This window comes from Marmota marmota, unplaced genomic scaffold, assembly GCF_001458135.2.
Source record: "Marmota marmota marmota unplaced genomic scaffold, marMar, whole genome shotgun sequence".
Taxonomy (NCBI): Eukaryota; Metazoa; Chordata; class Mammalia; order Rodentia; family Sciuridae; genus Marmota; species Marmota marmota.
This window is the reverse complement of record NW_026000229.1, coordinates 6203751-6222853: the sequence shown is the minus strand read 5'-3', so window position 1 is coordinate 6222853 and position 19103 is coordinate 6203751. Positions and strand designations below refer to the sequence as shown.

At 33.6% G+C, this 19103-nt stretch overlaps 1 protein-coding gene across 3 annotated transcripts in view; it reads left to right on the top strand.

Moving 5' to 3' along the window:
• Positions 1-5628: 5628 nt before the first annotated feature.
• The window catches only part of LOC125613397 (S phase cyclin A-associated protein in the endoplasmic reticulum-like), a 77539-nt gene continuing 64064 nt past the window's right edge, over positions 5629-19103 (top strand). Inside the window, exons 1-2 of one of the 3 annotated variants that reach the window (XM_048793833.1) lie at positions 5629-5692; positions 7900-7966. In XM_048793833.1, the coding sequence (XP_048649790.1) occupies positions 7961-7966 (6 nt within the window). In that variant the 5' untranslated portion in view covers positions 5629-5692; positions 7900-7960. Of the gene's footprint in view, positions 5693-6406; positions 6462-7893; positions 7967-11823; positions 11910-19103 lie in introns of those variants that run through there. The other 2 variants (XM_048793834.1, XM_048793835.1) reach the window with 2 other exon arrangements.

The following is a 19103-nucleotide window of genomic DNA, read 5'->3' as shown; positions in this document are numbered from 1 at the left end:
TAGATATCATTGTCTTGTTCCTGATATTTGAAGAAATGATTTCAGTCTTTCCCCCATTCAGTCTGATGTTGGCTATGGATTTGTCATATGTAGCCTTTATTGAGTGGTCTATATCTAATTTGTTGAGGATTTTTACATGGAACAATGTTGGATTTTATTGTATGTTTTTCTATATTTATTGAGACATTCATATGATTTTTTGCCCCTCATTCTGTGGATATGAAACTATGTTTATTGCGTTCAATCTTGCATCTCTGGGATAAATCCTACTTGATCTTGTGGTGTAATCTTTTTGATGTGCTGTTGGATTCAGTTTGCTGGTGTTTTGTTGAGAATTTTTGCATTTATGTTTGTCAAGGAATTGGTCTGTAGTTTTATATTTTTGTTTTGTCCATGTTTGGTTTTGGTATCAGAAATTCTTGTCTCATAGAATGATTGGAAGAATTCTCTCTCTGAAGTTTTTGGAGTAGTTTGAGAAGAATTGGTGGTAGTCCTCCTCAAAAGTTGGATAAAATTTAGCAGTGAAGCCCTCCAGTCGTAGGCTTTTCTTTGTTGGGATACTTTCAATTATCAATATAATTTTTGTTATTCATTATTGGTTCATTAGGTTTTCTGTGTCCTCATGGTTCAATTTTGGCGTGTTATATATATTCAGACGTTGATTTCACCACTTTTAGTTTTTCCAAGTTGTTAATAATAGTCTCTAATGATCCTTTGTATTTTCTGTGGTATAGGTTGTAATACCATTCTGATTTTATTTATTTGAGCCTTTTTTCTTGGTTAGTCTAGCTGAAGGTTTGCCTATTTTTTTCATCTTTACAAAATATCAACATTGTTTCATTGGTCTTTTATATTTTTTAAAAGTCTCTATTTTTTGCTCTGATGTTTGATATTTCCTGACTTTGACTAATTTTGGGTTTGGTTTGTTCTTCTAGTTCCTTGAGTTGCATTATTAGGTAGGAATTATTTGGAATCTTTCTTTTTTAATGAAGGTGTTGATTGCTATAATTTCTTTCTTAGTATTGCTTTTGCTGTATCCCATGGATTTGGTATGCTATATTTTCATTTTTATTCAAGAAAAATTTTATATTTTTCTTTTGATTCTTCACTGACCCATTGGTTGTTCAAGAGCATAGTGTTTAATTTCCAAATATTTATATAATTTCTAGAATACCTCTTGTTGACGTCTAGCTTTATTCCATTGTGGTTAGAGAACAGGTGTGATGTGATTTGGATTTTAAACAATTTGTGAGGCTTGTTTTGTGGCTTAACATGTGGTGTGTACTATGTAGCTATAATCCAGGTGGACAGAGTCCCAAGATGGAACTGTGCAGCAGGATCCTGGATGGGTGAGAGCACAACATGGTTTGGACTTGTCCTCTGGGGCAGTACAGTAATATAGGTAATCCAGAAGCTACCAGACAAGATTCAGGGTCTGTGAGGGCCATAGGCTTTTCCAGCAGTAGATGCTTTAGGGAATCCACTGAGGCCTCGTGCTTACCCATTCCCCACTCATTGTTGATTTCCATTTGTTGTATGTTTTAGAATTGGTAGTTTGATGCCTCCAATTTTATTCTTTTTTGTTTAAGATTCTTTGACTGTTTAGGGTCTTTTGTGGCTCCATACAGATTTTAGGATTTTTTTTCCCCTTTTTTGTGACATTGAAATTTTGATAGGGATTACATTGAATCTGTAGACCATTTTGGGTAGTATGGATATTTTAACAATGTTAGTTTTTCTATTCCATAAACATGGGATATCTTTCCATTTATTTGTTGTCTTCAATTTATCTCATCAGTATTTTATAGTTTTTAGTATAGGGATCTTTTACTTCTTTGGTTAGATTTATTCGTATTTTCATTGTTTTTTGATGCTATTGAAATGGAATTGTGGTTTTGATTTCTTTTTTGGATAGTTCATTGTTAATATATAGTAATAGTGTTAGTAAATACTTGATTTTTTTGTATATTGATTTTGAGTCTTGCAACTTTTCTGAATGTATTTGTTCTAACAGTTTTTTTTTTTGGTAGAGTCTAGAGTGTTTTCTATATATAACTACATGTACACCCACACACTCTTCATCTTCGGATATGGTTTTACTTTTTTCCAGTGTGAATGCTGTTGTTTTTTTTCCCCCATTGACTAATTGCTCTGGCTAGGATTTCTATATTGAATAGATTTGGTGAGAGTGGGCATCTTTGTCTTGCTCTTGATCTTTGAGGAAATCAGTTTAGTTTTTCACTTAAGATGTTTAACTGTGGGCTTATCCTAATATGACCTTTATTATATTGAGATTCATTCCTTTGATACTTAAATTTTTGAGAGTTTTTATCATGAAAGTATGTTGAATTTTGTTAAATGCTTTTTTCTGCATTTACTCATATGATCATAAGATTTTGTCCTTTATTTTGTTAATATGGTATATCATATTTATTGACTTAAGTGTGTTGAAATATTCTTGAATCCCAGGGATAAATCCCATTCCATGACTTCTGTTTCTTTTTTTTTTTCCAACTAGTTTTACTAGAGGTTTGTTGAGTGTTTTTTTTTTCTTAATATATGTAGGTGGACACAATACCTTTATTTTATTTTTTTTTTAAAGAGAGAGAATTTTTTTTTTTTGAGAGAGAGAGAATTTTTAAAATATTTATTTATTTATTTTTTTAAGTTTTCGGCCGACACAACATCTTTGTTTGTATGTGGTGCTGAGGATCGAACCCGGGCCGCACGCATGCCAGGCGAGCACGCTACCGCTTGAGCCACATCCCCAGCCCCAAGAGAGATAATTTTTTAAAAAATTTTTTAATATTTATTTTTTAGTTTTTGGTGGACACAACATCTTTATTTTTTTTTAATTTTTATGTGGTGCTGAGGATCGAACCCAGAGCCCCACGCATGCCAGGTGAGTGCGCTACTGCTTGAGCCACATCCCCAGCCCCCCTTTATTTTATTTTTATGTGATGCTGAGGACTGAATTCAGTGCTTTGTGCAAGCTAGCTGAGTGCTCTACCATTGAGCCACAGCCCTAGCCCCCTTGTTGAGTATTTTTGAATCTGCATTCATTAGGGATATTGGCCTGTAATTTTATATTTTGTAATGCCCAAATCTGACTTTGTTATTATACTAATGCTGGCCTCACGAAACAAGTTTGGAAGTTCCCTCCTCTTTATTGGAAGGAGTTTGAAAACATTCTTTAAATGTTTGGTAGAATTTAGCATTGAAGCCAGTGTGATCCTGAGCTCTTCTTTGTTGAGGTTTTTCTTTCTTTTTTCTTTTTCTGTGATGCTTGGGATTGAAACCAGGGTCTTGTACATGCTAGGCAAGTTCTCTATGACTGAGCTATACTCCAGCCTGAGATTTTTTTTTTCCTGACCCCCACCCCCCTAATACTGGGAATTGAACACAGTGGTGCTCCACCACTGAACAGTATCCCCCGTGAGGGCCCCCTCCCACACTTTTTTTTTTTTTTCCTAAAACTTGTGATCCTTCTGCTTCAGCCTCCCCAGTCAGTAGTATTATAGGCATGTGCCATTGTACTCAGTTGCAGCCTGAGTTTTTAAACTACTGATTTAGTCTCTTTTGTTATGGTAAATTTTTCTTCTTCTTTTTTTTTTTTTAAGAGAGAGAGAGAGGATTTTTTTCATATTTATTTTATTTTATTTTTTTAGTTTTCGGTGGACATAACATCTTTATTTTGTTTTTATGTGGTGCTGAGGATTGAACCCAACGCCCTGCGCATGCCAGGCGAGCCACTTGAGCCACATCCCCAGCTCTTTTTATTTTTTTAAAAATATTTTTTAGTTGACAATGGGTTTTTATTTTATTTATTTATATTTGGTGCTGAGAATCGAACCCAGTGCCTCACACATGCTAGGCAAGCGCTCTACCACTAAGCCACAACTTCAGTTCCTAAATTTTTCTTCATGATATATACTTGGCATGTTGTGTTCATCTCAGAATTTATCCGTTTCTAAGTTATTCATTTTATTGGTATATCATTGTTCATAGTAGTCTCTTCTAATCTTTTGTATTTCTGTGGTATCAGTTGTAGTGTCTCTCATTTATAATTTTGCTTATTTGATTCTTTTTTTTTTTTTTTTTTTTTTTTTTTTTTTTTTTGGTACTGGGGATTGAATTCAGAGGCATTTGACTACTGAGCCATATCCCCAGCCCTGTTTTGTATTTTATTTAGAGACAGGGTCTTGCTGAGTTACTTAGCGCCTTGCCATTGCTGAGGCTGGCTTTGAATCCACTATTCTCCTGTCTCAACCTTCCTAGCCGCTGGGATTACAGGTGTGCGCTCCTGCTTGTGGCTTATTATTTTGTTTTCTTAGTCTAGCTAAAGGGTTTTCAATTTTGTTTATCTTAAAACAAAAACAAAAACAAAAACAAAAAACAACTTTCAAAACCATTGATCTTTCTCTTGTTTTTCTATGATCTGTTTAATTGATTTCTACTCTGATGTTTATTATTTCCTTCTTTCTGCTCACTGTGGGTTTATTTTATTCTTGTTCTAGTTCCTTGAGTTGTAAAATTAGATGCTTGATATTTCTTATATATGTGTTCGTGTGTGTGTGTTTGTATATGCATATATACACAAGTTGTAGATGGACATAGTATCTTTTTTTAAAAATATTTTTTATTTTTTTAGTTGTAGTTGGATACAATACCTTTATTTCACTTATTTATTTTTATGTGGTGCTGAGGATCGAACCCAGGGTCTTGCACGTGCGAGGCGAGCGCTCTACCGCTGAGCCACAACCCTAGCCCAGTATCTTTATTTTATTTATCTTTTTATGTGGTGCTGAGGATCTAACCCAGGGCTTCACATGTGGTGGGCAAACAATTCATAACTGAGCTACAACCCCAGCCCCTCTTTTTCTTTCTTTTTTTTTTAATATTTGTTTTTTTAATTTTATTTTTATGTGGTGCTGAGGAACTAGCCCATTGCCTTACAGGTACTAGACAAGTTCTCTACTGCTGAGCCACAACCCCAGACCCCTGTTATTTTTTAATATAGGCATTTTGCTATAAAATCCCTTTTAAAGCTGTATTTGTTGTATCCCTTATGTTTTGGTCTATTTTCATTTCATTTGCCTCAAAATATTTAAGCATTTCTTCTTTTGAATTCTTCTTTGACCCATTGATTGTTGAGGAGTGTTATTTTCACATATTTGTGAATTTTCAATTTTCTTCCTGTTATTGATTTCTAGTTTCCTACCAGTGTGGCCATGAAAAAATTTAATATCTTGCAAATCTTCTTGAATTTGTTAAGATTTATTTTGTGGCCTAACATGGTCTATCCTAGGAAATGTGCCATTTTTGCTTGACAATAATGTGTATTCTGCTGTTTCAGGTGGAATATTTTGCATTTGTTTGTTAGGTTCATTTGGTTTACAGTATTGTTCAAGTTCATTGTTACCTTGTTGATTTTTATACCTGATCTAACCTTGTTTAAAATAGGATATTGAAACCCCCTACTGTTAATTGTTGTAATGTTCTCTTCAATTATGTTAATTTTTTCCTGTATCTTCAGGTGCTCTGATTTTGGACTTATATTTATAATTGTTATGTACTCTTGATTAATTTACTTCTTTTTTTCATTTTTTAGTTGTAGATGGACACCATATCTTTATTTATTTATTTATTTTTATGTGGTGCTGAGGATCAAATCCAGGATCAAACATTCAAGGTGAGCACTCTACCGCTCAGCCATAACCACAGCCCTGATTAATTGACTTCTTTATCATTATATGTTGACCTTTTTGTGGCAATTTTTGGCTTAAAGTCTTTTTTTGTCTGATGAAAGTATAGCTACCTTTGCTTTCTTTTGGTTACCATTGGCATGGATAACTTTTTCTATCCCTTTGCTTTCAGCCTTATGTGTGTTCTGAAAGCTAGTCTCTTATAGCAAGCATGTCATTGGATCTTTAAAAAAAAATCCGTTTAGTTATTCTATGTCTTTTGTTTAAGGAATTTAATCCACTTACACTTAAAAGTAATTACAATCAGGAAAGGACTTACTACCATTTAGTAATTGTTTTCTGACAGTTTTGTAGTTTCTGTTAAATTCTTCCTCTCTTGATGTCTTCTTTTGTGATTTGATTATTTTTGCTGTGTATGCTTTGATATTTTTGTCTATCTACTACATTTTTTCCTTGTGGTTGCCATGAGTTTACATGAAACATCTTATAGTTATTAGTGTATTTTAAAAGTGATAACAGCTTAACTTAAATTACACATGAAAACTATATTGTAACTTCTCTCTTCACATTTTATGTTAGTGATATCACAAATTATATTTCTTATACATTGTGTATTCATTACTAATTACTGGAGTTACACTTTATTTTTTGTTTATTTATTTAGAGACAGGATCTTGATATGTTGTCCAGGCTGGCCTTGAACTTCTGGGCTGAAGTGATTTTCTATCTCAGCTGCCCAAGAAGCTGGAACCAAGGGTGTATGTCACTCTACCTGGCTTATTGTTTTTATTTTTTATTACTATTTTTGTGATACAGGGGTTAAACTCAGGGCTTTCACATTCTAGGCAAGCAGTGAGCTACATCTGCAACCTTTTTTTAAATTTCAAGACAGGGTCTCCTTAAGTAGCCCAATCTGGCTTCAAGCTTGGGATCCTCCTGCCTCAACCTTCCTAGTTGTTTGTATTACAAGCATGAACCACCATGCCAGGCTTAACTTACAGTTATTTTCCTTCCTTCCTTCCTTCCTTCCTTCCTTCCTTCCTTCCTTCCTTCCTTCCTTCCTTCCGTCCTTCCGTCCGTCCTTCCGTCCTTCGCAATTTTTTTATTTCATTTTTACGTGGTGGTGAAGTTTGAATCCAGTGCCTCATGTGTGCTAGACGAGCAATCTACCACTGAGCCACAACTCACTCCTCTTTAGTACATTTTTCTAGTAGTGATGTGCTCCTGTAGCTTTTGTTTGTCTGGAAGCATTGCAATTTTGAAGTTACTTGTAAAGGCCTCACTGAAAAATGACTTTTGTGCGAAGATAGTAAATGTTGAGTATTCCAGATAGGGGTCCAACAGATATAAATATCCCTGAGGTTACAGTGTGTCTTGCATGTTAGGGAGCATAAAGAGGACAGTGTGGGACTGGGGTTGTGGCTCAGTGGTAGAGCACTTGCCTAGCACGTGAAGCACTGGGTTCCATCCTCAGCACCATATAGAAAGATAAATAAAATAAAATTACTGTGTCCATCCACAACTAAAAATATTTAAAAAAAAGAGGGCAGTGTAATTAGAATGGAATGAATATGAAGAAGGGGAGGTAAGGGAAGAGAGAAAATTTAACATGTGGTGGGCTACTCTGAAGACTTATTTTTTACTTTGAGATGAAGAGTATGTATGATTCTATGTATCAGAGTACATCTCACACAATAGAAATAAATATTACTTCATGAAGCCTTTCTTTCAGTGAAATATATGTGAGTTGGATTAAAATGTAAATGTGTGTGTGTGTGTGTTTTGTGTGTTTATTAGTTGAAAAAAACTTGATGCAGGAGAGTGATATTGGCCAAATTATGTTGTTATATTGTTTGCATGTATGAATATGTAACAACAAACCCCACCATTATGTACAACTATTAAGCACCAGTAAAAAAAGTGGGGAAAAATTTGATGCCTTTGTGTTAGGATATCTATGATACTCATGTAATTAACCCTGTTTCTTTACCATTTTATGTTTTAGAAAGCATAGGTACTGTTCAATGTGGAGTATTTAAAGCCTGCTATATTATATCCTAACAGGCATTGAAAAGGAACAGTTTTATTGTGTTTAAGTAATAAAACCTGTGGAGATAAGATTTGTATCTTTTTATGAATACATATGATTTTCTGATAATGTTATGACTAAAGGCATACATATATTTTATTATAGGAGTCATACCCCATGGGTTTATGTATTAAATGATCTTCTTGGCACAGAAGAGAATTAAAGAATGATGGTAAGTGATCACATTCTCTTAAGGATTAACCTTAATGTTGTTTCCTTTCTTTTTTCCCTGCTTCCTGCCATCTATTTTTCATTTATTAATAAATCTTCTTAGGATTGGGGTTGTAGCCCAGTCATAGAGAGCACTTGCCTAGCATGTATGAGGCACTGGGTTTGATTCTCAGCACCACATATTAAAAAAAAAAGTCCCATCAATAACAAAAAAACTTTAAATTTAATAATTGTTTTTAAATTTAATATCTGTTTAAATTTAGTATTTTAAAATTTAGTAGCAATGGAACCATTGCTATTCCCTAGGCTTTCCCCTAACACTTGGTAGGAATATAGACAGCTTCTTCCATGTTTTAATATTGAAGTTACAAATCAGCTCATTCCTACTGCCTGGCCTGCTTTCTTACCCAGCTACATCTTTTGGAACCATGCTCCTCTTCTGGGGCAGGCAGGACAGTTAGGCCAGTATAGTTCCTGAATCTGGGTTGAGGAGCAATGCGGTTGAACTCCCCAGAGAAATGAGGCAAACAGGTTCCCATCATGCACACTTTACTTTTCCAATTCAAGATTTTCAGGCAGTTCTAAGTATCCACTTCCTCCTGAAGAGGGAATGTTATATGTGGAATACATAGCCTTGGGGAGACACAGCGTGGCCAAACTTAAACAAAACTAGATATTCTTACTCTGGTTTACCCAACTAGAGGCTGTGATTTGCCCTTCTTTTCCTCCATTGTCTGACCTGGAGGACCCAGTTCATTTTGCAATTTCTCTTTATGTAATTAATTACTGATTATGTTTGGGTTTTAATGTGTTTTGATAGGTGGAAACTTTTTAAGTGTGGGGCTCAGAGCAGAGCTCTCTCTTCTGGATATAAGGGCAGTAGTGCATTTATCTATGTCTTTCTATCTCATCCTCCCTGGCTCCCCACCAGTTCTAAGGGTTTGATCTTTCGTGTCTGTAGTTTAGGGTTATTTTCCTGCTATATCCTGAGAATTTCCTACAATGAGGATAATTTGGTCATATAAACTCTATTTTTATTTGTCTTTGAATTGTTTGAAAGTATTTGAAGTCAACATATTCCTTAAGCCTTAAATACTTAAGTGTGTATTTCCTAAGAACAAGGACATTCTCTTTTATGACCACAATTTGGTTATTGAAATCAGGAAATTTAATATTCATACAATATTATTATATAGTCCACAGCACATATTGCAAGCTTGTCATTATCTCAGTGTCTGTTATAGTTATTTTTATCTTGATGGTGAAAAGTCTTTGATCTCCTTTAATCTGGAAAAATTTTCAGCCATTTTTGTCTTTATTGACTATGCTGTTTTTAAGAGTACAAGACCATTATTTTGAAGAATTTCCCTCAATTTAGATGATGTTTAATCATGATTAGATTCAGCTTTTGCATTCTTGGCAGACTATCCCATGAATAATGATGTGTTCTTTTGTATGATATTAGGAGGTTTATGATGCAAATGCATCCTACTTTGATCACTTGGTTAATATATTGATAGTCTTTTCTACCTTGAAGTTTTTGCTTTCTCTTTGAAATTGGGAGAAATACTTTCTATCTGTATAAATATCCTATATCTTATCACATTGTCACTAGTTTTAGAATTCATTGATGATAACGTTTATTAAACTTTTGTATTGTTTTCAATTATTTATCTGTGTGAGTATCTGTCTGGACTCAGGTTTTTAAAATTTTACTTAATGTTGAACATTAAAGAAAGAAATTGAAGAAAACCTCAGAAGATGGAAAGATCTCCCATGCTCCTGGATAGGCAGAATTAATATTGTCAAAATGGCCATACTACCAAAAGCATTACACAGATTTAATGCAATTCCAATTAAAATCCCAATGACAGTCTTCATAGAAATAGAATTTGTAAATTCTATTTACAATATAAATAAATATATATCATGAAATTTATTTGGAAAAATAAGAGACCCAGAATAGCTAAAGCAATCAATCCTTAGCAAGAAAAGTGAAGCAGGAGGCATCACAATACCAGAACTTAAACTATACTACAGAGCTATAGTAATAAAACGGCATGGTATTGGCACCAAAAAAAGACTTGCAGACCAGTGGTACAGAATACAGGACACAGAGACAAACCCATATAAATATGGTTATGTCATACATGCAAGAAACATTCACTGGAAAAAAGATAGCCATTCAACAAATGGTGCTGGCAGAACTGGAAATCTATATGTAGCAAAATGAAATTAAACCTCTCTCTCACCCTGCACAAAAATCAACTCAGAGTGGATCAGACTCAATTAGGCACTAGAGCAGAGACCCTGCGCCTAATAGAAGAAAAAATAGGTCCAAATCTTCACCATGTTGGCCTAGGATCTGACTTCCTTAACAAGACTCCTAAAGTGCAAAAAGTAAAATCAAGAATTAATAAATGGGATGGATTCAAATTAAAAAGCTTCTCAGCAAAGGAAACAATAAAGTGAGGAGAGAGCCTACAGATTGGGAGAAAATCTTTACCACATGCACCTCCGATAAAGCATTAATCTCTAGGCTATATAAAGAACTCAAAAAACTTAATACCAAAACCCCCCAAATAACCCAATCAATAAATGGGCTAAGGAACTGAACAGACACTTCACAGAAGAAGAAATACAATTGATCAACAAATATATGAAAAAGTGTTCAACATCTCTAGCAGTTAGAGAAATGCAAATCAAAATTACTCTTAAGATTTCATCTCACTCCTGTCAGAATGGCAATCACCAAGAATACAGGCAACAATATATATTGGCGAGGATGTGGTGAAAAAGGTACATTCATCCATTGCTGGTGGGACTGCAAATTGGTGCAACCATTATGGAAAGCAGTATGGAGATTCCTCAGAAAATTAGGAATGGAACCACCCTTTGACTCAGGTATCTCACTCCTTGGTTTATACCCAAAGGACTTAAAAATCAGCATACTATAGTGACATAGCTATATCAGTGTTTATAGCGGCTCAATTCACAATAGCTAGACTATGGAACCAACCTAGGTGTCCCTCAATAGATGAATGGTGAAAGAAAATGTGGTATATATACTCAATGGAATATTACTCATCTATAAAGAAAAGTAAAATTATGGCATTCGCCAGTAAATGGTTGGAGTTGGAGAATATTATGCTAAGGGAAATAAGCCAATCCCACAAAACCAAAGGCCAAATATTTTCTCTAATATGTGGATGCTGATTTACAGTAAGGCGGGGAGGGGCACCAGGGAAGAATAGCATTACCTTAGATTAGGTAGAGAGAAGTGATGGGAGGGGAGAGGATAGTAGAATGATGGTAGAATGAAACAGACATTATTACTGTTTGTGTATGTGTGACTGCATGACCAATATGATTTTGTAACACGTACACTCAGAAAAATGAGAAATTATATCCCATTTATGTATGGTATATCAAAGTGCATAAATGCATTCTACTGTCATGTATAACTAATTAAAACAAATAAAAAATTAAAAAAATTTATTTAATGTTGTAATCTATTATAACATTTTGATCCCCAAAATATTCCTCATTTAGGCAGTGGGCGCTCTTTGAAGCTGACTCTGGTGTCTTTTTTATCATTTATCTATCTATCTATCTATCTATTTATTTATTTATTTATAGTTGTAGATGGACACAATACCTTTATTTTGTTCATTTATTTTTATGTGGTGCTGAGGATCGAACCCAGTGCTTCACGTGTGTGAGGCAAGTGCTCTACCGTTGATCCACAACCCCAGCCCCTCTAGTATCTTTTTGATATGACCCTATTATTATTTGAGTATTTCTGTGCTTTCTAAAAGTGTAACAAGGTGCTCTAGTTTTATCTTGTATTTTTCCTAGTATTACTCTTTTAAAAAAAAAAAAAAAAAAAGAAGAAAATGTACAGGCTGGGACCTGCAGTACATTGTTGAAAGGAAGTGGTGATGGTACGTATCCTTGCCCCTTTTAAAATATTATACCATGAATGCAATGTTTGCTAAGAATTTTTATTATGAATGAGTGTTGAATTTTACTTTTTTTTATTTGTTGAGAAGAATACAAGGCTTTTCTCTTTTGTTATGATGAATTTCATTAATTGATTTGGAAATGTTAAACCACCCTTAACATTTCTAAAGTTAACTTGGTTGTGATATGTTATCTGGATTCTGTTTGCAAATATATGTGTGAATGTTTTTTTTTTTTTTTTTTTGTGTGTGTGTGTGTATAATTTTCTCATAGTACTTTTGAAAGATCTTAAACTAAAATTTACCTTTAGTGTATTGTCTTATTAGGTTCTGATAGTTCTGCAGGCCTTACAAAATGAATTGGGATTTGTTTCTCTAAAATAATTTAATTTAATTTGTTCTTAAATTATTAGGAGAATTTACTAGTGAAACCCATTGGGACTTGGATTTTCTTTTGTGGGATTCAATTTCTTCAATAACAATTTAGATTATCAGTTTGTCAGTTTCATAGAAATTTACAAATTAATTAATAATATCATTTAAAAATATTTATTTTTTAGTTGTAGTTGGGCACAGTATCTGTATTTTATTTATTTATTTTTATGTGGTGCTGAGGATCGAACCTAGGGCCATGCTCGTGCTAGGTGAGTGCTCTGCCCTTGAGCCCAGCCCCAGTCCCATAATGTCATTTTTTCTAAAAACATTTTTTAGTTGTTGTGGACCTTTATTTTATTTATTTTTATGTGGTGCTGAGGATTGAACCTAGTGCCTCACATATGCTATCAACTGCTCCACCACTGAGCTACAATCCCAGCCCTGATAATGTAATTTTTAATATTCTTTTATCTTTTTAATTTTTGGAGATGCTGTAACCTATTGTGATGATCTTTTTTTTATTCCTCATACTGGGTATTTTTGCCTTCTTTTGTTTTTGCTGAAACGTTCTTGCCAAGGGGTGCATAAATTTCTTTAGTGTTTTCAAAATAAGCCGCTTCTGGTTTTATTGATTTTTTTTTTTTCACTATCATGTGTTGATATTGTATTTTCTTGATTTTTGCTGTTAATTATTTGCTTTCTTCTTTCTTTGGATTTAAGATACTTTCTTCTAGATTCTTGAAATAGAGGCTTGTTATTATTGATTTTTAGCCTCTAGGTAATATGTTATTTAAGGCTATACAGTTTTGTATTAGTCAACTTTGCGTTAACTACAACAAAATACCTAAGGCAACTAGCTAATTAGAAAAGGTTTATTTAGCTCATAGTTTTGGAGGTTCAGAGGCATGGTGCCTGCATTTTTTCAGTTCTGGTGGGAGCACAGATGGTGGCATATCATGGTGGCAGCATTTTTGGAGCAAAGAGAGGAGGAAAGAGGGGGAGGGAGAGAGGGACAGATACCTAAGTCCCACAGTCCCCTTTGAGAGCACTCTCTTGGTGACCTGAAGACCACCAATAAAGTTCCTCCTCCTAAAAAGTTCTACCACATTCCAGTAGCACTACCCTACAAACCAAGCCTTTAGTACATTAGCATTTAGGGGATGTTAAACATCCAAACAGCAGTTAATTCCCTTCCAGCATGGCTTTAGCTGCATCCTACAAATATTGACCTGCTATAATTTTATTATCATTTAATTGAAAATATTTTCAGTTTTTGTTGTGTTTCTTTTTTCCTGTTTTTTTAAAATAAGCAGACATTTATTGAACAACAATTATATACAGAGCCTTAAAATGGGACTCAAGTTATGGTAGGTATTTGAAAAGGAGAAAAAAATTTAAAAAATAAAATGTAGATAAAGAGCCCAGATATATGTATGTATTTATATACACATAATTCCAGACACTCAGGAATCAATGTACTTAGTCACTTGCATGAACAAACATATCATATTCCACAAAAAGCAATGACACACAGAGAGTATTCCAGTACCATTAGCATATCTACCCTCGTTACTGGACAAATCCCTCAAAGTATAAAATAACATTTCAATTACTCTTGCTCAAATTACAAAACAAATCTTAAAATGATAATTTAACTTCCCATTTGACTTGATAACAATAGACAATGAATAGAATATAATGTTAGAATATATGGACTTTGTCTATTCTACTTCTAGTGAGTAGAATATTCTACTTCTAGTGATAATCATTTTTTAATGAATTTCTTGTTTGATTCATGAGTTATTAGATATGTATTAATAAATATTCAAACTTATGGGAATTATTCTGGTTTTATCTCTTTATACGTTCTATACTTTCAAATGCAGTGACACCTGCTTTATGACTTAGGAGATTGACAGCTTGGAAAATTTCTTACACTAAAAAAAAATGTGTATTCTCCATTGTTGAGGTGGGTTTTCAATTTGTCAAATATGTCAGGCTTGTTAATATGTTCTATACTTTGCTTAAAAAATTATTTTTAGTTGTAGATGTACACAGTACCTTTATTTATTTTTATGTGGTGCTGAGGATCAAACCCATTGCCTCACAAGTGCTAGGCAAGTGCTCTACCACTAAGCTACGACCCCAGCTCAATATACTTGTTGTTTTCCTCCTCCGCCAACATCTGAAAGAGATGTTAAAATCTGCGATAACTGTGTTTTCATTTTTGTTTTTGTATTTCAGATTTAGGTTGGGTATTATTAGATACTGCACATTTAAAAGTATCACTCTTTATCTCTAGTAGCATTTTTTAATTTAAAATCTACTTTGCTTGATATTGGCAGAGTTTCCATTATTTTGGTTAGTGTTTGCATGGTATATCCTTTTCACCCATTCTTTTAAGTTGTGTTTCTTCTTTTTTTCCTTTTAATTACTTTATTTTATCCTTTCTGTTTAATGTTACTATTGGTTTAGGTAAATTTATGTTTTAAACTACCTTGTTAATATTTGTTTCCTATTTGACTCAGTTTGTTTCCTTCCTTTATTTTCCTCCCTGCTTTCTTACTTTCTTTTACATTACTCAAATTTTCTTATTTAATTTTCCATGCCTATTAGCTACTTATATATTATTTTATTATTGTTTCGGTGAGTTAAATACCCTAGAGATCACACCATTCCCTATTGATTTAGTAAGTCTTTTTTGTTACTGCTTTGGTCACTCTGTGGATAATTGTGAAGGCCTTACCACACTTTAATTCTGTTTACTACTTTTCTGCCTTTTGTGATATTGTTATAAACTTTTTTTATATTTTATAAATTTTAAGTTAGTATTTCTGTTGTATAATCATCATGCTCTTACTTTTACCCTTATTTTTATCCTTTGTATTGTTCTTCATTCATTCCTTATTTGATCTGGGATTCTTCCTTCCTAGGGCAATTTCCCTGGTTTTTCTTCTCTTTTTCTCTCTCTCTCTCTTTTTTTTTTGAACCAGGATTGAACTCACTTGTGCTTAACCACTGAGCCACATTCCTTGCCCTTTTAAAAATGTTTTATTTTGAGACAGGGTCTTGCTAAATTGCTCAGGCTGGTCTCAAACTTGTGATCCTTCTGCTTAAACCTTCCTAGTTACTGGGATTATAGGCATGTGCCGCCACTTCTGACTCTTTTTTTCTTTTACGATAGTTAAATCAATTTGGGTAACAAATTTTCTTCAGGTTTGTTTGCTTGAATGTATTTTTGTTTTGACTTCATTTTTTACCAGGCTAGATTTGCAGGAATTTTCTTTTAATACTTTAAAGATATTCCATTGTTTACTGATACTTATTTTTTTCTGTTGGAAAAATCAGCTGAGAGTTGATCACTCCTTTAGAAGTAATAAATTTTTACCCCCTCTGTGTGCTCTTAAGATTTTCCTATTGTTTCAGGTTTTAACCAGTTTTTCTGTAATGTGCTTAGGTGTGGCTGTCTGTATTTATCCTGCTTTGTGTTTATCCTGCTTTAGGAAGACTTGGGCTATCTTTTATTAGTGTGAAAGTCATTTCCTTTCAAATATAAATATTTCTTTCTACCTCATTTTCTTTGTTCTCTCTTTTAGAATCTTTAGTTATACCATATTAGACCTTTTCTGTGTCTTATAGCTCCTGTTTTTTCTTTCTTTCTTTTTTTTTGCTTTATGCTTTCATGTAGATTTTTTTCTCTACTGTCATATTTTCCAGTTTACCAATCCTTTCTTCTGCTTTATCTAAATTTGTGGCCAAACCCATTTTGTTTATTTTTTTAATTTTAATTTTAATTAATTTATTCTAATTAGGTATACATCACAGCAGAATTCATTTTGATTCATTGTACACAATTGCAGCACAGCTTTTTATTTCTCTGGTTGTACACGTTGTAAGGATACCCCATATGTGCAGTCATACATGTACCTAGGGTAATAATGTCCATTTCATTCGAACTATCTTTCCTGCCCCCATACCCCCTCCCCTTCCCTCCCTCCCCTTTGTCCAATAACAGTTCCTCCATTTTTCCCATGCCCTTCCCCAACCCATTTTATTGAGTTCTTAACCACAGTAATATTTTATTTCCTTCCTAGAATACCAGTTTGAGACTTTTTTTTTCTTATTTTTAATTTTCAAAAAATGCATCTTATAGCAAATGGAAAATGGGGAAATATTGGTAACTCACATACTTTTATAGCATTAAAAAGGAAGAAAATTAAGAATTCATATTTGTATGTGCTAATTTATACTTAAGGGAACTCTACAGATCCACAGAAAACTAAAAACAGTAGTTAGCTATGGCACAAGTAGAATACTGGATGGAGGATCAGAATGGAAGAAAAATTTTCCACTTTTTATGTTTTGTTTTTTGAACCAGAAGAAACATCACCTATCTGGAAAGTTAAACTTTTAGGTAGTCTCAATTGTCCTATAGCCTACTTTCCAGTGCAGGGAGACAAATAGATAAATAAATATATACTTGAAGTCCTAGCGAGACAATTAAATCTCTGAATTCAAAGAACATCTTAAGGACCTAATTAGTCTTCATTGTGGTTCAAAAAAATTGAAACATATAATAACTCAGTAAATACTCTTTGAATAGCAATAAAATCACTTCGTTTAAGTTCTGTTTGTGTTTATATCATTGTTCCATAAGATTTTCAGTGAAAGGAAATAGATAATAAATTGAAAACAGTACAAATTGTACCCATTGCAGATAGTGTCAGGAATATGTATTTTCAGGTTTTCTGTGACATCTCTCATCCCCCTCTGTTAACCAGACATTTCTGGGTCTTTGATATAATAAAGATTGTTTCTTTTTTTTTAAAAAATATTTTTTTAGTTGTAGTTGGACACAATACCTTCATTTTATTTGTTTATTTTTATGTGGTGCTGAGGATCGAACCCAGGGCCTCGCATGTGCTAGGCGAGCGCTCTACCGCTGAACCACAACCCCAGCCCAAAGATTGTTTCTTATTAAATATTCTTCCAAATAATCAATTGGGTCAGATTTGGTTGGAATATTAGCTTTTGTCAAAACCTTCTTTTCTAATTGAATTAATATTTTTTCCACTTTAAGAACTAAGGTGGGTAGAAGTTTGTCAACCAAATATGCATGAGTATTCAGTGACATGTTTTCGTTATTAAACCACTCTTTGGCCAAAAAAAATGCACTTTAATGAAAAATATGCAATTTATAGTTTTATTAGCTTTAATTACATTTTTGCTTTTCCTTTTTCACACTTCATTTTTTGATCCTGTGTGTTACCTTCCATTTTATTTTTTGGATGTTTTAGTCCAGTTTACTAATTTCTTGTTAAGTCCATCTATTGACTATTGAGTTCTTAATTTTTGCTTTTTAAAAAATTTTCAGTTTTATAATTTCTTTTTGATAGTTATCTGTGGAAAATTTCAATCTTTAAATATTTTAGAATCAGAGTTAACTTGAAATATTCTTCTAACTCCCTAATTTTGGTCATGTGTCAGTATATTTCTATTTTCTATTTTTTTTCTAGGTTTTCAGTCATTTGATTTGTTTTCTAGTATACTTGATAATTTTTTTTTCCCCCTGAGGTGGGGTCTTGCTGTCTTTCCAAGACTGTCCATTTGCTTCTGGGCTGAATTTATTTCCTTCCTCAGCCTCCTGAGTAGTTGGGACTAAAGGCACATTCCATTGTGTTTGGGATATCTGGTAGATTTTGATCATGTGGGACATTATAGATGATCCTTGAGTTACAGTGGAGTATGCCCCACTAAACTCACTGTAAGTTGAAATATTAATTAAAAAAAGCATTTACTACACCTAACCTACCAAATATTGTAGTTTAGCAGCATTGAAATTGTAGAGTATTAGTTGTTTAACCTTGTGATTATGTGGCAAACCAGGAGCTGTAGCCCACTACTGGTACCCAGCATCATGAGAGAGTATCATATTGTACGTCACTAGCTCAGGAAAAAAGATCAGAATTCACAGCGTAATTTCTATCAAATGTATATCTGTTCATACCATCATATAGTAAAACAAACAAACAAACAACAAAAAACCCAAACCACATTGAACCATTATAAGTCAAAGATCATCTATCTATATGAATATTTTAGATAATTTGGTGCCTGAGATAATATCTTCTTCCCTGGAAGATTTATTTATTTATTTTTTTAATATATATTTTTTTGGGTTGTAGATGGACACAATACCTTTATTTTATGTAGTTTGTTTATGTGGTGCTGGGGATCAAACTCAGTACCTCACATGTGCTAGGCAAGTGCTCTACCACTGAGCCACAACCCCAGCCTTTACCTTTGTTTTTCACAAATGGCTAGGGGCACATGTGGTTGCAGTTTATTCTAATCCATTTAGAGAGGGCTAGTGTATTTCTGGTTTACCCTTATTCCTGGGGTGAAACACTTCTGAGCTTGACATAAAACCTGAGATGGCTTTGGACAAATTCTGTCTCCCTGTTTTAAAGTGTCTGTCAAATTTGGTTCAGCTTCTCTTCCACGGCTGCCTCTCTTGGAATCGGCAGATCCCTTTGTGGGAAAAGCAGCCCTGATTGCGGGTTTCACCTCTTTCAATTCTTCTTTTCCCCAATTTTGGCTCTGTAATTGCTCACTGCTTCTATTTTTTTTTCTGGTGCTTCTAAACAGAGGCTTTAAAAAAATTATTTTCCAGTTTTTTCTCAGCTAGATAGTTGGTTTCAATTATCTAGCCCTTTATAATCAGAAGAGGAAGAAACAGATTAGTTTATTTCTTATTACTTAATAGTTCAGAGCAGGTATTCAGCATGTGAGTTGCATATT